This window comes from Sebastes fasciatus, chromosome 19, assembly GCF_043250625.1.
Source record: "Sebastes fasciatus isolate fSebFas1 chromosome 19, fSebFas1.pri, whole genome shotgun sequence".
In the NCBI taxonomy this organism is placed as follows: Eukaryota; Metazoa; Chordata; class Actinopteri; order Perciformes; family Sebastidae; genus Sebastes; species Sebastes fasciatus.
Genome location: NC_133813.1, coordinates 13921455 through 13938924, shown reverse-complemented (window position 1 = coordinate 13938924; position 17470 = coordinate 13921455). Strand labels below are relative to the sequence as shown.

Sequence of the window (17470 nt, the reverse complement as noted above, 5' to 3'; positions counted from 1 at the left end):
ACTATGTCAACAAAGCACAGAGAAGCTCAAATTACAACACACACAGAGGGAGAGATACTTCATTCTCTGCTCAGGTAGACATTACTCCACTATATCTTCACATGGACAATAGTTGTTTGTGGCTATATTAATGCTCTGGATATCGTATAGAGCACCTTTAAAATATAGCTCTGTAGGTTTGGATGTTGTTTACATGAACCCACCAGTGAGTCAAACGGGTTGAACGCTGTATTGAGTATTGCAAAATAGTTTAATGTTTTATAAAACCTTAATTATAACAAAGCAACTGAACAAACCATCCCTGACATATGAAACTTAAAAAGAATGGCACATTCAGTTTCCTGATCTAAGAAGATGTTGTCACAGTATTTCATTGTAGGCTATATCCCCAGGTAGTATTAAATATCTAACTATAATATAATAATAATAAAAAAAACTACAGTATGAATGTAAAAATCTGTCTCAGTTCCTGAGATATAAAACTTGCCAGAGCAGAATCTCTTTGGTCATTACTTTTAAACATGAGGGGAGATCTCTGCAATGGAAGTTTGTGTAAATAAATAGTTCATCTAGTATTTCGGGTAGAGGACCCTGGCGATCTGCCCGTCAGCCCTCTTAATGTCCAGCCACTTCCCACACAGGAAGATGGTGGTGACGCCATTGGCTGTGTTAGTGACTTCCACGCGGTCCAGCAGCCAGCCCGGGCTCAGACCAGAGTTGTCGTGCTCCACCCGAACTTTCTGCAGCTCGCCCATGTCCAGCATTTCCAGCAGGAAGCGGTCCGTCTGCTCGCGTTCGAAAAGGTTACGAAACTTCTGCCGCAGTTGCCGACGACCCGAATCTCCATTGGAGCCGTAGATGGCAATATAAACATTGGCGTCTGTACCTGCTCCCTTCTCATCGCCCGTGATGACGATGATCTCATACTTGACAGGCACCAGGCTTCGGGCTTTACTGGCGAAGCTCTCGATGGCCTTCGTGCACTCGAAGGTCAAGAAATCATCCCTCTTTGGAGAGAGAGGGATGAGGGCATTGCAACTGAAGATGTACCTGAGGTGATGATACAGAGGAGAAAGAATATGATTTATTAACAACAAATGGTATGAGCAAAATGAATGACTTCCACATGGATGTAGACGTGGGTCACTGAGCAGTAACTGATGTCTTACTTGTTTCCCAGTTCCCTTTCAGTGACAACGACCTCCGCCACGTGCCAGTTAACCTCCCCCTTTACTTTCTTTCCATCCTTGGGTGTGTGGCCGAGGCAGATACCAGCAATGTCCCCCAGATTCTTGGACGAAAACTCAAACCTGTCAACATTTCCTCTAAGAAGAGAGGGAAATAAGCACGCCAGAGTGAGTAGCTTTTTCGCTTAAATTGGCCCACATACTTTAAATTCATGTCACTGCCACTTTGTTCTGGATGGTGTAATGTCATTCATAGTGGATTGCAGCATTGGTCTGAGCTCAAGTGCTCGGTGCTGCTGGGATTATCATAATAAGTGTAAAGGCATGGAGAAAGCACATTCTTCATGTAAACAAGTTGCAGCCCATTAAGTTAATCTTGCACCAAGTACCTACCGCAAGAACCTCTTCTTCTTTGAGGAGTTCTCCATTACAAATTCTTTTGATCGGCCCTTCCTCCCCTCGAGCACAATCCAGGCATTTTCTTTGGTTTCAGTGTCTCCAGTTGTGATACAAATTTCGTACTCTATAGAGAAAACATGGACGGTAAAAGTAAATGGTCTCAGTTGTCCACAAACATACATCGTTTCCACACAGAATATAAAGCATACATAAAGATGCCTTAGCACTGAAATATAAGTTATTATTTAAAATTATTACACGGCTGTGTTGAATACTCGATTACGATTGGTCAATCACGGCATTCTGCGGTCTGTAATTTCTGTATAACAGACCGTTGCTATGTATAGCAGACCGTTGCTATGGGCGCAGCTCTGATGCCGGACTCTGGCGGACCGTTTTTGTGTCAAAATATTGATTTCTTCGGTAAGTAGCCGTGTAATAAATGGGATAATGTACAGCTAGCGGGTCATTGTTGTGAAAGAATCCCCTTCAGGTCGATGAGAGACCCCTACGTCGGGGATTCTAGGCCGGTATTATGCAAATGTGTTACTTGGTGACATCACCACATTACGGAAGAAAAGGCAGGACTTCAAGCAAGGCGTTTCAGGCAGTTCAGGAGCGGTGTTTCTGTGGAGAGTAACTCTCTTTGGTGTGGACCTTGGACTTTGTAACTTAGCAGATCTTTTTATGCACAAAAAACACACTGAAGAAAAGGGAAGAAGCATAATAGGTCCTCTTTAAAACAATGTTTGTCTTTTTGGCTGCACTATAAACAGATACATTAATTTTATTACTGACACAGTCGCTTCTCAAGGAGTGTTTGCAGCCTCTAGAATTCTGGGACCTGTAGTATTAATCCACACTTGTAAACGCAGGTGTCGCCACGTCAACCAGGACTGAAATTTAAGGATTACAACATTAAAATGTGTCGTATATGCTGGATTTACTCGTCTTCTCGTTGAGGTCCAAGTAGTCGTTGTTAGCGCACGCCAGTTCTCTCATTATCTGTCCATCATCGTCGTTCTTGGCAAGCCAGCGGTCACAGGGGAAACGAAAGGTTTTGTCCATGGTCTCATCCTTCACATCAATATAGTCCAAGTGCCATCCTGCAGCGGGACCTGTGAGTAATGGGATCAGGAAACAAAAAAAGACAGTGAGTAAAAACGCTGTCAAGAATGATGAAACTAAATGGATGCAGGAATCTTTCAGGCCAACGAGTAAAAAGCTGCGTCACTGCTTCAGGTTCCCTCAAAGCCAGACAGTGATGTAACAGTCTGTTGGCGTTGGACTGCAGCTCCATTAAGCCATCAACTGTTCAGGTTTCATTAATATCAGAGTGGTGACTCAGACATCTTCTGTGATGTCAGACTACAAAATCTGTGGCCAGATTCATCTTCGGTTCAGTGAACTTCAGTAAACTTCATTTATAGCACTTTTCACAAAGCCAGTGACAAAGAGCAGATTTAATCAGCCCACCACGCAGGCACAGTCTATCTGTTTATCTGAGGGCTAACCTGAGTTGTCGTGCCAGACTCGCACTTTGGAGAGCTCTCCCATGCTGAGGATATCCGAGAAGCGAAAGGTGTCCACCTGCTTGCGCTCAAACTTGTTGGACTTGCTGCACTCTTTCAGTGCCAGCGTCCCCGTGTCTCCGTTCTCTCCGAAGAGGATGATCCACACGTTGGCATCAGTGCCTGCCCCTGAGGAGACAGGAGAGAGCCAACCATTTAGAAACATTTATCTGAATTTCTGCTTCCCCTCGAACAACAATATGTTGGATCAAACAAAGAAAAATGTGATGAACTGTGAGCTTGGCAATATACTGTCAATTAAAGGTGTCATGTGTATGATCTGGTGGCATCTAGCGGTGAGGTCGCAGATTGCAACTAACTGAAACTTCTCCTGTGTGCCAAGCGTGTAGAGAACTACGATGACCGTCGCGAAAATGTCAAAACGTGAATGTCTATCTAGAGCCACTGTTTGGTTTGTCCATTCTGGGCTACTATAGAAACATGGCGTGAAGAAGATCCTCTCTATATGTAGATATAAACGGCTCATTCTAAAGTAACGAAAACACAACGACTCTTATTATCAGGTGATTTATACACTAAAAAAACATACTTAGAAATATTATATTCCATTTCTGTCAATTGATCCCCCTTAATGTAACACATGGTTCCTGTAAAGGTGAATACGGAATTGTGAAATATTAACTACAAAGAAATGCACTTGATGTTATGAATTGAAGTGCTTGCACTTTGTTGTAGATCTTTTAAACTGCAATGCAGCTCAACTAGTTGCAGAGATTTCTTGAATTGCCAATAGATCCTGAGATTGCAAAGCCCTGAGGAAACTGATCAGCTAACAACCAGCCACGCTATGCAAAGAGTAAAATGAGCAGCAGAGAAAGCTGCGTTCTCAGACTCAGACATCTATAATCCCTCTGTGCTTTATTATTTTATTACAGAGCGTTAGACACTGAGTGAATGTGTATTAGGCGATGGTGAGCCCAAAACTCACTCAGTCTGCAGCATTTTTTTCAGCGTCCTAGTTCTACACACGTGTCTGTACACTAAAACTAGAAATCTGATATTGTAATTAACAGCCCTGTAGTTTTAATGAGCAATACGCGTGTTCGCAAAATTTAGAAGGTTGCTGTTACCTTTTCTTTTCATACACCTCCCTACATAATTGTCATTCAGTGTCTCTTCACACTATACATGCAGATCATCCCATAATGATCCCAAAGGAGACTATTACCTTATGGACAGCATCGCCTATGTGATATTGTCTGTCTGTGTGTCTGTGTGTGTGTGTGTGTGTGTGTGTGTGTGTGTGTGTGTGTGTGTGTGTGTATGTGTCTATCAGACTGGCTCATTATTCCTCCCAGAGCCTCAGTGGTGGTGCAGCAGAGCTACATTTTAGCTTCCAGTAACAGCCAAGGGCAGAGAGCAGCCCTTTGAAGTCGGCTCAGACTTCTCGCCACGCTATCGTATTGATCAGCAGCACTACTGAGCTATAGAAAATGCCGCATGAAGAAAAGAGGGAGCAAAGCCGCGTGGACGGCTTCAGAAGAGGATTTCTTTCATTACCACGTCGGAGTAAAACATGAATTATTCCAGCTCCGCTCCTCCTGGAAAACACAAACCTCTGCACAAGGGTGGGTCAAATGAGGATGAGGAGCTACGCACATATCCATGAACTCAGCCTTGAGCTTTGGATAGTGGTTCAAAGAATGAGATTCCAAACATAAGCAGCCTCTACAAGGTTGTAGCGCTAATTTGGCATTACAGGGTGAGGAGTTCACTCATCTGAGAAATATAAAGCCACCATCCACTTTGAACACCATTTAAGCACCTGCGGGTTACCCTCAAGTGTCTTATTTTGAAAGAGTTCAGAAAACAATCAAGAGAGGAGACGGCGAGGTGGACCCAGGACACGACTTGACAGACGAAAACCCTCATCTGACATTTGAGTCCTTCAGGATTCCCTAGGAAGAGCTGGAAGCTGTTACTGATGAAAGAGGATGTCTGAGCTGCTCTGCTCAGTCTGGATGTGACCTGATGCTGACCCACAGATGAAAGGATGGATAGATGATGTTGGTACGTCTAATAAGTGGACTTGTTGCGGACGCCCTCATCTGTTGAATATATTCAAACTCTTCAGTTCCTCTTCCTCACAGACCCTTTAGATCAGTGGTTTCCAACCACAGACTGTAGATAAGAAGTGGACGTAGTCAGCGTGACGTCACTCATTAGTTTGTGGACTGCCTTGAGTTCATCATTTTGGCCGCCGCCAACCAGAAGTGACACGAGAGGGTGGAGCTAAGTACAACCGAACGCTGAATAAGACATTTTTAGGTGACCAAAATGTTATAATTAACTTTCATGAACTGAAAACAAACTGTGAAATGGTTAAAGTCCTAAGACAAAAACATGGACAACTCCCAGACCGGACAACACTGTGGTAGCAACCTGTCAATCACAAGGTAGCCCCGCCCTAAAGCACACCCTGCTTTACGGTCTATTTGACTCTAAATGGGACCATAATTTACTAAATGAACATCATGCTGTATTGAAGAAGACTTGAAACTATCGATTGAGACCATAAACTCATGTTTACAATGTTTACTGAGGTAATAAATCAAGTGAGAAGTAGGCTCATTCCCTCATTCCCCCTGCTGGCTGTTAGAAAGAATGCAGGTTAAGCCTTCACTTCCGCATTGGCTTCAATTCTCCGACCCCGAGGTAGCCCACTGTTTCCAACCTGTGGGTCGGGACCCTCCAAGGGGTCATTAGATAATTAACAGTAAAGGAAAGCAGAAAACTTTCGCTGCACAAAAATATTTTATATTTAGACTTTTTTCCCCCTAATCTTTGATTTTTGCTTGTGAATTACTCAATAATTTTACATCTTTAGGCTGCTAAAAAAATCTTAATAAAACTAAACAACAAACACATGCAACCTGTTATAAGTCTTTGTTTTAAAAAGATTGAAAATCACTGCTTTGCAGTATGTCTGTCTGATAATGTAAACTAAATATATGCCCAAGTTTCACATGAAGGTTTGCAATAACTGCCATGTACTCATTTTCATAGGGATAGTGAAAGAAAAAGCTCCTTCTCTGACTGCAGCAGGACAGGTCGCTGCACATTCACGGTTTTCAATGGGTAATAAACTTAACAAAACATTTTTTACGAGTATGAAGGACTTACCTGCACTATCACTGGTCTTGACCTGGACTATATAAGAGGTGATCTCCACCATCACCTCCTCGTCTACCACAGCAGCCATCTCGCAGATCATCGTTCTCTTGGGTCCATGTGTCCTGGAGAGCCACTCCTCATAGGTGAACACAGACACCTCCTCTGTGGTCAGGTTACGCATGATCACCTGGATGCACAGAGTTAGCTCTTCAAAACATAATAATCATCATTCAGAATCCTGACATTAGTGAAATAAAAAGTATGACACCAAAAGTGTATGAATGCACATGTTTTCTATGATTAAGTCACGTCAGCTTTTGTGCAATAAATATGGATCCATTCCAAACAAGAATACCTTATCAGTAGAAGAAAGACACCTTTAAAAGGGCAGATTTAACCAATGATTGGTCATACTATGGAAACTAATGTGTTATGAACACAAACACTGCCTCACCCAGGATGTCTGATCGCTAGTCCTGGGAAACTTATTATTAGACAAAGACTCAGCTCAGGCAGCCACCCTCCTATTACCTCTCCACTCTGCATATTTATTTGGGCAGATTACTATGCTGGCAGTCCGCCCGGTGCACTGTTGTGTCCATTTCAATACATGGACCCGGCGATCCATAAAGGCAGCACATCTGCTTGTGATGCTGAACACACAGGGCTCTGTGCAGGGTCAAGTCAAGGAGATGTTCGCAGTCGCTGAGTCCCAGGCACGGACGGACAGGGCTTGGTATTGTTCCTGACTGCTCTGCTGCTCCGCAGGCATGGTGACTTTACCAGAGGAGACATTTGCATAGGAAATGTGTTCGGTTTCATCAAAGCATTTGGCCTGAGACATCAGACTGGATTTGGAGGTGAGCAGTGATGTTGTCCTCACAGGGTCACCCAAAGAGAAAAAAAGTACTGAACCATTTTTGTTGATTATATTGCTGGAGTATGCATTAAAATATGGTGATATGTGAAATTCACACTTAAAGGAATTCAATGTTTTCTCTCTACTGAAAACACACACAGCGCTCATTACTGCATGTGTGTGTGTGTGTGTGTGTGTGTGTGTGTGTGTGACGCCAGAAACAACAGCATGGTGAATAGAATTGGGTCAATATGCTCACTCTAGGAACCTGGAGCCCTGCTGTGTGTGTGTCTGTGTCTTTGTGGGTGGGTGAATCATTGACCATTCTCCTGCAGGCAGGGATAGATGTGTGTGAGTGTGTGTGTGAACTGTGTGATATAATAGATTGAATGATCCTGTGACCTACAGCATACACTGCCAGCGTAAAAAAACCACAAACCTGTGAGTGCTTTGTACTATTGATTTTGGAAGAACTGTTCTGCTTTTTATGCCCCTGGTTTTTATGTTTTATGGATGAGATCTGCAGTGTCCTCTTCATATCCAATCAGCCCTTAACAAGAATAGAGGAAACCTGTGCATGATCAGTTTATTCTGGAGACTCAAACCTGCTTAGAGCTTTCCTTTTGCTGTAATCTTTGACAATTTTCTTTGCATGCAAATGTCTCCTGAACACACACGTCTATTTTTCCTGGTTAGTTGAAAGAGAACTCCACTGATTTAGAATTGCACTACTATAGAATAGTCAAAATTAACTGTCCAGAGATATTGTCTTTCTTATTTCACGCATTGTTCTTCTTTGTCAATACCTGGTGCCTGCCTTAGCCACAATGCAGCTTGTCCGCTGACAGTTTGGTCGGAGATTCGGGTGTATTATGCTAGTAGCGGCTGATATATAACCTTTGTTACACTGAAACACCTGAGAAGACATCATTTGAAACTGTTTGGAAAAGCGCAGGCACTTTAAAAAAAATACTTGGCAGGTGATTGGATGACCCATCTGTCAATCAAACTCTTGCCGAAGCCAGTTGGGAGAAGAGCGAAAACATCTTTTCTATCTCGTAAAGCCTTCAGTGTCGTTCTTTGCTCGTCTTTCAATGAAGAAATACTCTCTCGGTATTCTGTCGTCACGGCCTGCTAACTCCGCCTCCCATCCCTCGCTCCAGCCTCGGTCTGGGTCTCATTCACATGAACAGAGGAAGGGAAATAACTCTGGATTCAGCTATTAGTGCATTTTACAACTTTTAGGGCCTAATGATTTAAATAAGGGCTATTAGAGTGTTCGTACTGGGAAGTTGATTCACCTAAAAAAAAAATATTCGCTGAGCTATAGACGTCTCTTTCCCAATGTAAGTCTATGGGAAAAAGTATTTTTGGGCCCAATGGCATCAAGTGACGGACACGGAAGTTGTAGTACCACCGTTTGGCCACTACGAAAATTGTCATACATTTTTGGCTCGCCCGTAGCTCCTCACAGGACGCTGATTGGTCCGTGCTCTGGCTTGCCAGAAACAAACGCATTACTTGAAGCCTGACAAGATGGATTTTCATGTGATGCTCCAATTCTCGCGTGATCTCGTGACATTATGCTGCTATGTAAGGTAAACTAATATAGCCTCTAGCCTCAAGCAGAGCTGAGCAGAGGGCCACAGAGGTCCGGTTGGTAAGCTTGTTACTTTCTAACTCCACACCCCCAGATTTGTTGTTATTTGGAGCCACAAACATTTTTCACAGATTCAGTACTACTCCTAAAGACCTGTAAACAGCTTTTGATGTGTAAAATTGGTGGAGTTCTCCTTTAAGATGAGCCCACCTGATCCAGAAACCAGTCAGGTCGACTGCCGGAGCCATCAATACGAAGCCTCATTTTCCTCAGCGGAGCAATGTCATCGATCTCCATGTTGAAAGTGTCCTCCTGACCGCGCTCGAACCTGTTGTCCACCACACAAACAACACAGAGTTAATCATCTTCAGCATAATTAAATTAAATTAAATCAAATTTTCCGACGTCCATGTGTGACTACCTGTCCTCATTCTTCTGCAGCAGCATCTCCTCTGTGGTGCCGTTGGCTCCAAACACAGACATGAAGATCAGGGTGTCTGTTCCTGCGTTCTGCACGTCTCCTGTTACCACGGTCACCTCGTAAATAATCTGACATGAAATCATATTATATTAGACATTTCACTCATAATATTTTCTTCACATACTGTGCCCATCTCCCACAAGCAGTATTACCTCTAAAGCATCATTAGACAAGGATATAGTTATATTTTTTGCAATCATGAGGTTGACAGCGATGCTGTAAACATCCATAAAATAATAGTGAATAGTATATGGAAAGTGTGTTACAGTTAAAACAGCCAGGATATGAGGAGGGACTCAAATTAATTTAAAATCCCATCTAAACCAAGAGATTTACCAGATTTGAAGGTATTAAGTGGAAATAATTTTCACCATTTCCCTAAAGTAAATAGCTCTATTGGATTCATTAGTAACATGATAGAAATTGACTCATCATCACTCGTCTGTTGCAGTAATTTGATTTAACTGTGATGTTTGTTCTCAGCCCTGAGACATTTACATACCTGCTGGGAGATGGAAATGGCCTCTGCATCCAGCACGTTGAATACTCTAGAAGTCAAACCATCTCCTCGATCTTTGGCCAGCCAGCACTTGCAAGCAAATATATATTTGACCCCTTTGGTTGGCACAGCAACAGACAGCTCATCAACCAGCCAGCAGCTCTCAGGAGTGGCCCCATCATGACCGAGCTGCAGGGAGGACGAGAAACAATCACTTCAAGCAACGTGGGTGTATTTCTCTGCGTGTTCATGTGTGTGTGTGTGTGTGTGTGTGTGGATGCTGCACTGAAACTCTAAAAGCTTCCCTCACCTCGACTTTTTTGATCTCCCCCACATCTGACCCGTAGGTTGACTGAAAGCTCTCCAGAGAGCCGGCCTCAAAGCCCTTCCTGTCGTCCGGCAGGTCCAGCCACAACCTCTCTGTCTGGGCGTGATTGGCCCCGATAATGATCACATAAGCCCTGCTGGTGGTGCTCGCATCCCGCTCCAGTCCAGTACAGATGGTGACGTGGTATGGTATGACTGTACAGGAAGGGGCACAGCACTTATTCATTCACAGAGATTGTGTAAAGATGTCTGTGTTAGAATATTAATGACAAACATTCACAGAGCAGAGGATGAACCCAGCAACACAATGCTGGAGAGTTTTCTTACTCGGGAGCTCAATTTCTTCCTCCTTCTTCTTTTTGCTTTTTTTGTTCATGTTGCTGTCGACACTCTTCACCGTCAGGGCCGAGTTCTTCTTTTTACTGTTTAGGCTCTCTCTAACTCCTTCATAACCCTGAAACAACACAACACACACAGACACACAATGATGCAGACAAACCCATGCTAGTTGCAGCCGCAAGGAATTGTGGCCCGCTGCCTGCTGTCTCGCCACGCTCCCATCCAGCCACCTCCCCTTGCTCTGCCTCTTTTTCTCCAGTCACCAGCTCCCCACTAACCTCTGCCACCACCAGCTGGATTCTTTCCCCACATCCATCTTCATTCCCTGCTTCCAGACAATAAACCTTAATCCTTATCACTTCACTACACTCACTAACTACATCGTAACAGCTGCAGAATGATGTTCAACTGTAATTTGTCGATGCTGTGAGCACCCCAAACAACTGTCACTGTAATAGGGTGGAAACCAACAACCTGAGAAGGCGATAACTTAAATCCTCAGCACATAAATCTACAGTAGGCTAAAATGAGGCGTCAGTGAAAAAAATCTGTCTTTTTGTAATCTGGGTGAGCTGATCCAAAAGGAACCTTACTATTTATATTCTCTTTTCTACTATATATCTCTTTCCCTATTCGTACAGATGACTTTAAGGCACCTCCCACACACTATCACACACGCTACCTTCACATAGAAGACTCTTTCAATGCGACGGTCCTCCCTCTTCCTGGACAGCCAACGTTCACATAAGAAGAGAAAGACCTCTTCCGTATCCACGTCAAAAACCTCCACCTGGTCCAAGTACCAGTCGGCACTCATCATACTGTTATCATGGCGGATTTTTATCCTGAAAACCTGGCCGAGGTCGACGGCCTCTATAGTGAACTTATCCACCTGGGGAGATAAGACGGGACAATTGGTGAAATAACAACACAAGTATAATCATGTAGTTTTATATATTTTCTGTAATTCAGGATTAATTATCACTTCATTGGATAACACACAAAATGCTTTCTTACAGATCCCCGTTCAAACTTGTTGCTGTTCGTCTCCGACTTGCTGAGTTTCCTCTCCCCGGTGTCCCCCAGGTCCCCGTAAATTGTGAGGAAGACGTTGGCGTCGGTGCCGCCTCCGTACACATCACCTGTCATCACTGACACTTTGTATGTGTGAGCTGCAATGGGGGACGATGATCACAGACAAGGGGGGGACACAGGGGATCGGTTGGAGTGCAATTGGCAGAAAATAGAGTGAAAAGAAAGCAATTTTCCATCACTGTTAGGTGCCACTGAAATAACAGAGGGATTCTCAGGGATTAGAGAGGACCTGAAGTGAAAAGTGTCTTGTTTCAGTGCTCAGAAAAGGTGGGGAAAGACAGGACCACCTGCACATATATTCTGCATGTGTGTGTGTATAAGTGCAGTATTGTTTGTCTGCATGTGTTTGCATACCCTCCAGGGCATCCTCCACCTCCACTTCGGTGACTTTTAGGCTTCCGTCTCGTGAAAGTTTCTCAGTGATGATGTCAGAGGGCACCAGCTCTCCCACTGTTTCTCCATCACCCTCCGACTTGGCGAGCCAGTCCTCACACGGGAAGATGACAGTCTCTGAACCCTACAGAGAGAGAGAGAGAGAGAGAGAGAGAGAGAGAGAGAGAGAGAGAGAGAGAGGCTATTCCATTTGTGTGTTAGAGAAGAATCGGTAAACACAGTGTCTCGTCTCTGTCTGAGCCTCTGAAATCACAATGCTGGACTACCCTCATCCGTCTGTGAGGAGAACATCTCCACCTACTGACCAAAAATAGAGCTTGTGTGTCACCAGTAGATGTGAGAAGTAAGATGTTGACAAAGACAATGCAAGTTCTCTATGGCAAATACTTGTAAAGCATTAAGGTACAAGTACTGAAATCAATATCAGCTGTTTTTTGAAATACTTGTACTTCAATTAGCATTTATTGCTATTTTATACTTCTACTCCACTACAATTCAGAGGCAAATGTTTACATTTTTACTCCACTACATCTATTTGACATCTTTAATTACTAGTTACTTAACAGATTAAGATTTTCCATACAAAACATATAATCATGTTATAAAATATGATGCATTGCAGGGTTTCAACGAGCCTTTTGCAAGCCCGGCGGCCCACTGGGCCTGAGATGACTCCCCGTCGGGCCAAAGCATCGGGGAATTATGTATTTTTAAGATTCTTTTTTCTTTTTTTTAAAAACTAAAATGTGTCATACAGGTAGCGAACTCCTCTAAGGAATAACTCAGGACTCAGGACTTGAGTATAAAGCCTTGAGACTTGGACTTGGTTCACCTCCGGTATAACATTCACTGGGGCCACTTTTAATAAGTACATTTTGCAAATAATGCGTACATTAATTCAAGTGCCATTTTCAATGTAGGTCTTTTACTTGTAATGGAGTATTTATATTTTGCACTAGTGCTGCAGTACCTTTCCCTTCCTGAGCAGACGTCTGATCTCCACTCTGTCCAGATGCCAGCCTGGGTTGACCCCGCGGTTGTCATGACCGATACGGATCTTTTCAATCACATCCCCCACATCTTCAAGCTGCACAGAGAGCAGAAAAACATCACTAAATGAATATTGTATCCAGTATTTACTATAGTAAATACACTGATGGTCTTGCTGTTCTTTACTGCTTCTTTTACTTATTTATCTATTTATGACTGTACACTGTTATTATACCTCAACAATAAACATGTCCTCAGCTCCCCTCTCAAAGTACATCCTCCTCTCCCTCTTGTTGACACACAGAGACTTCTGCTGGGTGCACACTGCATCTCGCCCGTACAGGACAATGAAGACATCTGCATCTGTTCCGGCTCCGAACACGTCACTCGTGGAAGTTTTAATCTCGTAAGGAACAACTAAAAAAATTAAAACAAATGAAAAAACATAACCAATTGTGTGCATCAAATGACAAATATCAGTGTGATGTGACCTAGGCTGTCACGCAGTGATGATTTACATGGTGTGTAATGCTCCGTCTGAAGAGAATTAGGGAAAAGGTCCCTGACGATGGCGCCGTCATCCTCCCCTTTATCCAGCCAACGACCGCAGGGGAAGTGCAGCTTCAGTCCCAGAGATGGGGCGTCAATCTCCACCCAGTCAAGGAACCAGCCTGCTGATCCTCCGCCTTAAACATTAACACAAATTATTGTGATCACACATGTAGACTAATTTTGCATGATTCACTGCACAGGCTGGGAATCTGTCCTACTGTACCGCGGTTGTCGTGTCCAACGCGCAGCTTCTTCAGCGGTCCGATGTCCACGGCTTCCACAATGAACTCATCGATCATACCCCGCTCAAACTTATTCCTATGAGTCTTTGAAGCCTTCAGGTTAATTGTTCCTGCAGATGCACACATCATAAAGTAATTTAAAATACAAATGCACACAGATATAAATTCAGTATAGTCTGAAATATTACCTGTGTCATCCTTGGTGCCGTACAGGATCATAAAAACGTTAGCATCAGTTCCTGCATACTTTTTGTCACCAGTTTTGATCCTCATTGTGTAGGTTGTTGACATTGCTGTAATAATAAAAAAACAGAATAAATTAAATATTAGGCAATCTTGTGAGTATTAAAAACGTAATGTCTTCTCCAGAGGTCACTAAATAAAGTTCAGGGCACATTTTACCACCAAATAAGACCCTGGTCGGGGGTTGTACTTTCTGAAAGAACAAAAACTTCCAGGGTGTTTTTTTTCATCATGTTTTTTTGCAAACTGCAAGCTACAGAGTGTGTTTACCCCTGCAACCACCAGCAGCCCTCGTTCCATGTCATGTTCCTTTTTCAAATGTCAGCGGACTAATTTGCGAGCGGTGGAAACACAGACAACTATGGGCTGAAGGAACCTTTCAGCTCCTTGAAAAGTAGCTCCGAGGACTAAAATTACCGGGACCTTCTTGGTGGAAACCCAGCTTTTGATTCTTCAGCACAGTGTTTCTCTCTTTCTCAGGGCAGCCATAATGTTGCTTTCACCTTTCTGTTCCAGGCCAAGTGTGGCATCAGAGTCTTCCTCATCATCATCGTCCCCTTTCTTCATAAAGGCCTCGTCCACAGGAACTAGCTCCCTGGCGAGCTGTCCATCATCCTCATCAATGGCCAGCCAGCGTTTACAGGGAAAAAAATACCTAAAACACAATATATGATAAATATATAATGTGTGCAGTGTACAGTCTGCATAGTAGCAATACAATAATCTCTGTTTGGGACTGGCAAATGTTCTTGTGTCCAAAAAAATCAAATGGCCATCTCTATTTAGATTGATCCCAAGTCTCCAGACAGGCTGTTGCTTAACCAGAATATTTCAGAGGAACCATTTCACACCACACGGTGGAGCTCTACAGACATTTAATGTGCAATGCTTCTGCCTGGTATGCAGGATGATGCTGTTTTGTGAAACCTGGGGCAATGATTTGGTGTCTAGAATGACTCAGCAATATGTAAATAATTTCTTATCTCTGAAATAAATGATTAACTATATTTATTGTAATGAATCGGTTAAATTATTCAAGGGATTTTTGTGAAGATGCAGTTACACATCTGAATTTAAGTGCTGATGGATCTCTGCTGTCTCTCTAGCATCGTCATGGCTTACGTGGTGTCATCTTTGTTGTCTACGATTTCCACTCTGTCCAAAAACCAGCCGGCGCTGGCCTGACTGTTGTCGTGTCGGATCCTCAGCTTCTTCAGGGTCCCCAAGTCGACAGCTGTGATGTTGAAAATGTCCTCCTGGGTCACACGAGAACAAACCAGCGACACAAGGGTCAAGAAATGTCACAGGTCTCAGCTTAGCAGAGAACCTCATTACTTATTTATATGATCTGTATTTAACGTGCAAGGCAACTTAGACCAACATTTGTTTGACAATAGAGGCAGGAAAACAGTATCAATTATAGCAATCATGACCATGCAGCAGGTCAAACAAACACATCTACAATACATTATGAACAGTGGAAGAATGAAGCCTCTGTTTTCACCCTGATCCACTCTTTATAAGCTAAGTGTCTCATAATTAACAAACAGATATGAGAGGTATGAATCTTCTCATCTAATTCTCTGCAAGAAAGTGAATAAGCATATTTTCCAAGAGTTTATATTAATTCTCAGATTATCACAGAAAAAAATAATATCTAGCACATCTAGAACTGACAGAAACAAAGCTCACCTGGCCTTTCTCAAATTTGTTCAGGTTGTTTGCCTTCCTGAGCCGTCGCTCCCCCGTGTCGCCGGTCTCTCCGTAGACGTTGACGTAAACATTGGCGTCAGTCCCAGCCCCCCACATAGTCCCAGTAAACACATGAACCTCATATGAGTTCACTGGGAGGAAAACACAGTTACAAAGTGAACATCATGACTGATATTTTAACGTTGCACTTGATTTACCTAGTGCAGTGGTTCCCAACCTGGGGTCTGGGCCCCCTGTATAAATGTATAAATAAAATCATAATAACACACTTACTGGATAATTATGCAAAAGTCTGTATATAAAACTATTTAAAAATATATATTTTTTTGCTACTTAGAAGCTAAATCTTACAAAATATTCTGCTTCAGTCCATATCTGTTGGCATTTAGCCTTTCAATAACAACATTTTCACTGCAGTCAAAAACCTTTATGATGTTGCAGCTTTTCTTACATACAAGTAAGGGGGCTTCAAGGACAATAGGTTGGGAACCACTGACCTAATGCAACACTAATTCAAAATGTCCCAATGAAGGGGAGACACCCCAGTCAAAAATATCGTTTATCATGCACTGGTCAATTTTGAGATTTTGGGTTATCTTACTTCCACAACATCCAAAGAAGAAAGAAGAAAACATCCAAAATACACATATAGGTGTTTATTTTACTTCACTATACATATTTGCGTCTGCAGATTTATCCTAAATTCACCAAAAGTTAGCATTAGATGATGCTTCATTTGCATATTTATAACATTTCAGAAAATTTGTAATACAAAAAAATATTGTCTTAATGTGAGTAATCAACTGGGGAAGTTTCATGTTGATATATATTAGTTAGATTTTTTTACCCTATTTACCTGTAGTGTCTTGCAAAATGTATGCAATTTAACAATACATATCTTTAAAGGTTGTTTTCTCAAAATGAGGTTTTTCTCTCAGACTCTGAGCCAGAAATCTCCACTTCAGCAGCACTTACATCCACCAAACTCTCCAGTTTCATTACTACCTAGTATATTCAGAAGGTTTTTACTGAGGGGTTTGTTCATATATTATTCATAGCCTGAATAATAGAACATTTTATAGCTGTTGACAGTATTTACTGATTTATGGGGTGATAAAAATAGATATCCAAAATTCCCTCAGTAAACCGTTGACCCTAATATGTCAAGAAAATGAAACAATATTTTGTAACCTCAAATGTTCATATTTCACATCACATTCATGCTCTACTTACCCTCCAGCTCTTCGTTGTCCTCAGTCAGCAGCTCAACCACAATCTCCCCATCCTCCTCATCCCTGGCCAGCCAGCGGTTACAGAGGAAATTAAACGCCTCCACCACTTCCTGCAGCTCCTCAATTATCTCCATCTCCACCTCTTCTTCTTTCTTCTTCTTCTTCTTGTCCTTCTTCTTGTCTTTCTTGGTGTCCTCCTTCTTCACCACCTCGATCTGCACCATAGCCATCGTCAGCCTCTTGATGTCCACCGTCTCCAGGAACCAGCCGTCACCGATGCCTTTCCCGTCGTGGTAGATGCGTATCTTGTAGATCTTACCGACATCCTGAGCCTCAATCTGGGTTATAGGTGTGAAACGGCGGTTAAAAGCAGGAACTTAAATCTCCTGCATACATTGACATAACAGGACACAGGCTTCATACAGACCCTGAAGATCTCAGTGGTGCCACGCTCAAAATTGTTGGAGCGACTCTTGAGAGCGATGACTTCAGTTTTTCCTTCATCTCCGTAGATCTGACAGAAGACATTTGCGTTGGTGCCGCCTGCACGCACATCCCCTGTGACCACTGTTACTTCAAAGTTGATCACTGTTAGAGAAGGAGAGGCAGAGCA

General features: G+C 42.8%; 1 protein-coding gene across 1 annotated transcript in view; it reads right to left on the bottom strand.

Annotated features, from left to right (window-relative positions):
* Positions 1-237: 237 nt before the first annotated feature.
* Positions 238-17470, bottom strand: part of loxhd1a (lipoxygenase homology PLAT domains 1a) — a 34324-nt gene continuing 17091 nt past the window's right edge. The window contains exons 17-40 of the mRNA XM_074618737.1: positions 17285-17445; positions 16859-17195; positions 15605-15756; positions 15035-15168; positions 14416-14567; positions 13858-13962; positions 13651-13779; positions 13394-13561; positions 13111-13292; positions 12856-12972; positions 11847-12009; positions 11415-11569; positions 11080-11289; positions 10386-10512; positions 10042-10253; positions 9735-9920; positions 9173-9300; positions 8962-9079; positions 6302-6479; positions 3101-3286; positions 2534-2704; positions 1581-1710; positions 1170-1325; positions 238-1050 (exon numbers count right to left, since the gene is read on the bottom strand). Of these exons, the coding sequence (XP_074474838.1) occupies positions 570-1050; positions 1170-1325; positions 1581-1710; positions 2534-2704; positions 3101-3286; positions 6302-6479; positions 8962-9079; positions 9173-9300; positions 9735-9920; positions 10042-10253; positions 10386-10512; positions 11080-11289; positions 11415-11569; positions 11847-12009; positions 12856-12972; positions 13111-13292; positions 13394-13561; positions 13651-13779; positions 13858-13962; positions 14416-14567; positions 15035-15168; positions 15605-15756; positions 16859-17195; positions 17285-17445 (4238 nt within the window). The 3' untranslated portion in view covers positions 238-569. The remainder of the gene's footprint in view (positions 1051-1169; positions 1326-1580; positions 1711-2533; positions 2705-3100; positions 3287-6301; positions 6480-8961; positions 9080-9172; positions 9301-9734; positions 9921-10041; positions 10254-10385; positions 10513-11079; positions 11290-11414; positions 11570-11846; positions 12010-12855; positions 12973-13110; positions 13293-13393; positions 13562-13650; positions 13780-13857; positions 13963-14415; positions 14568-15034; positions 15169-15604; positions 15757-16858; positions 17196-17284; positions 17446-17470) is intronic.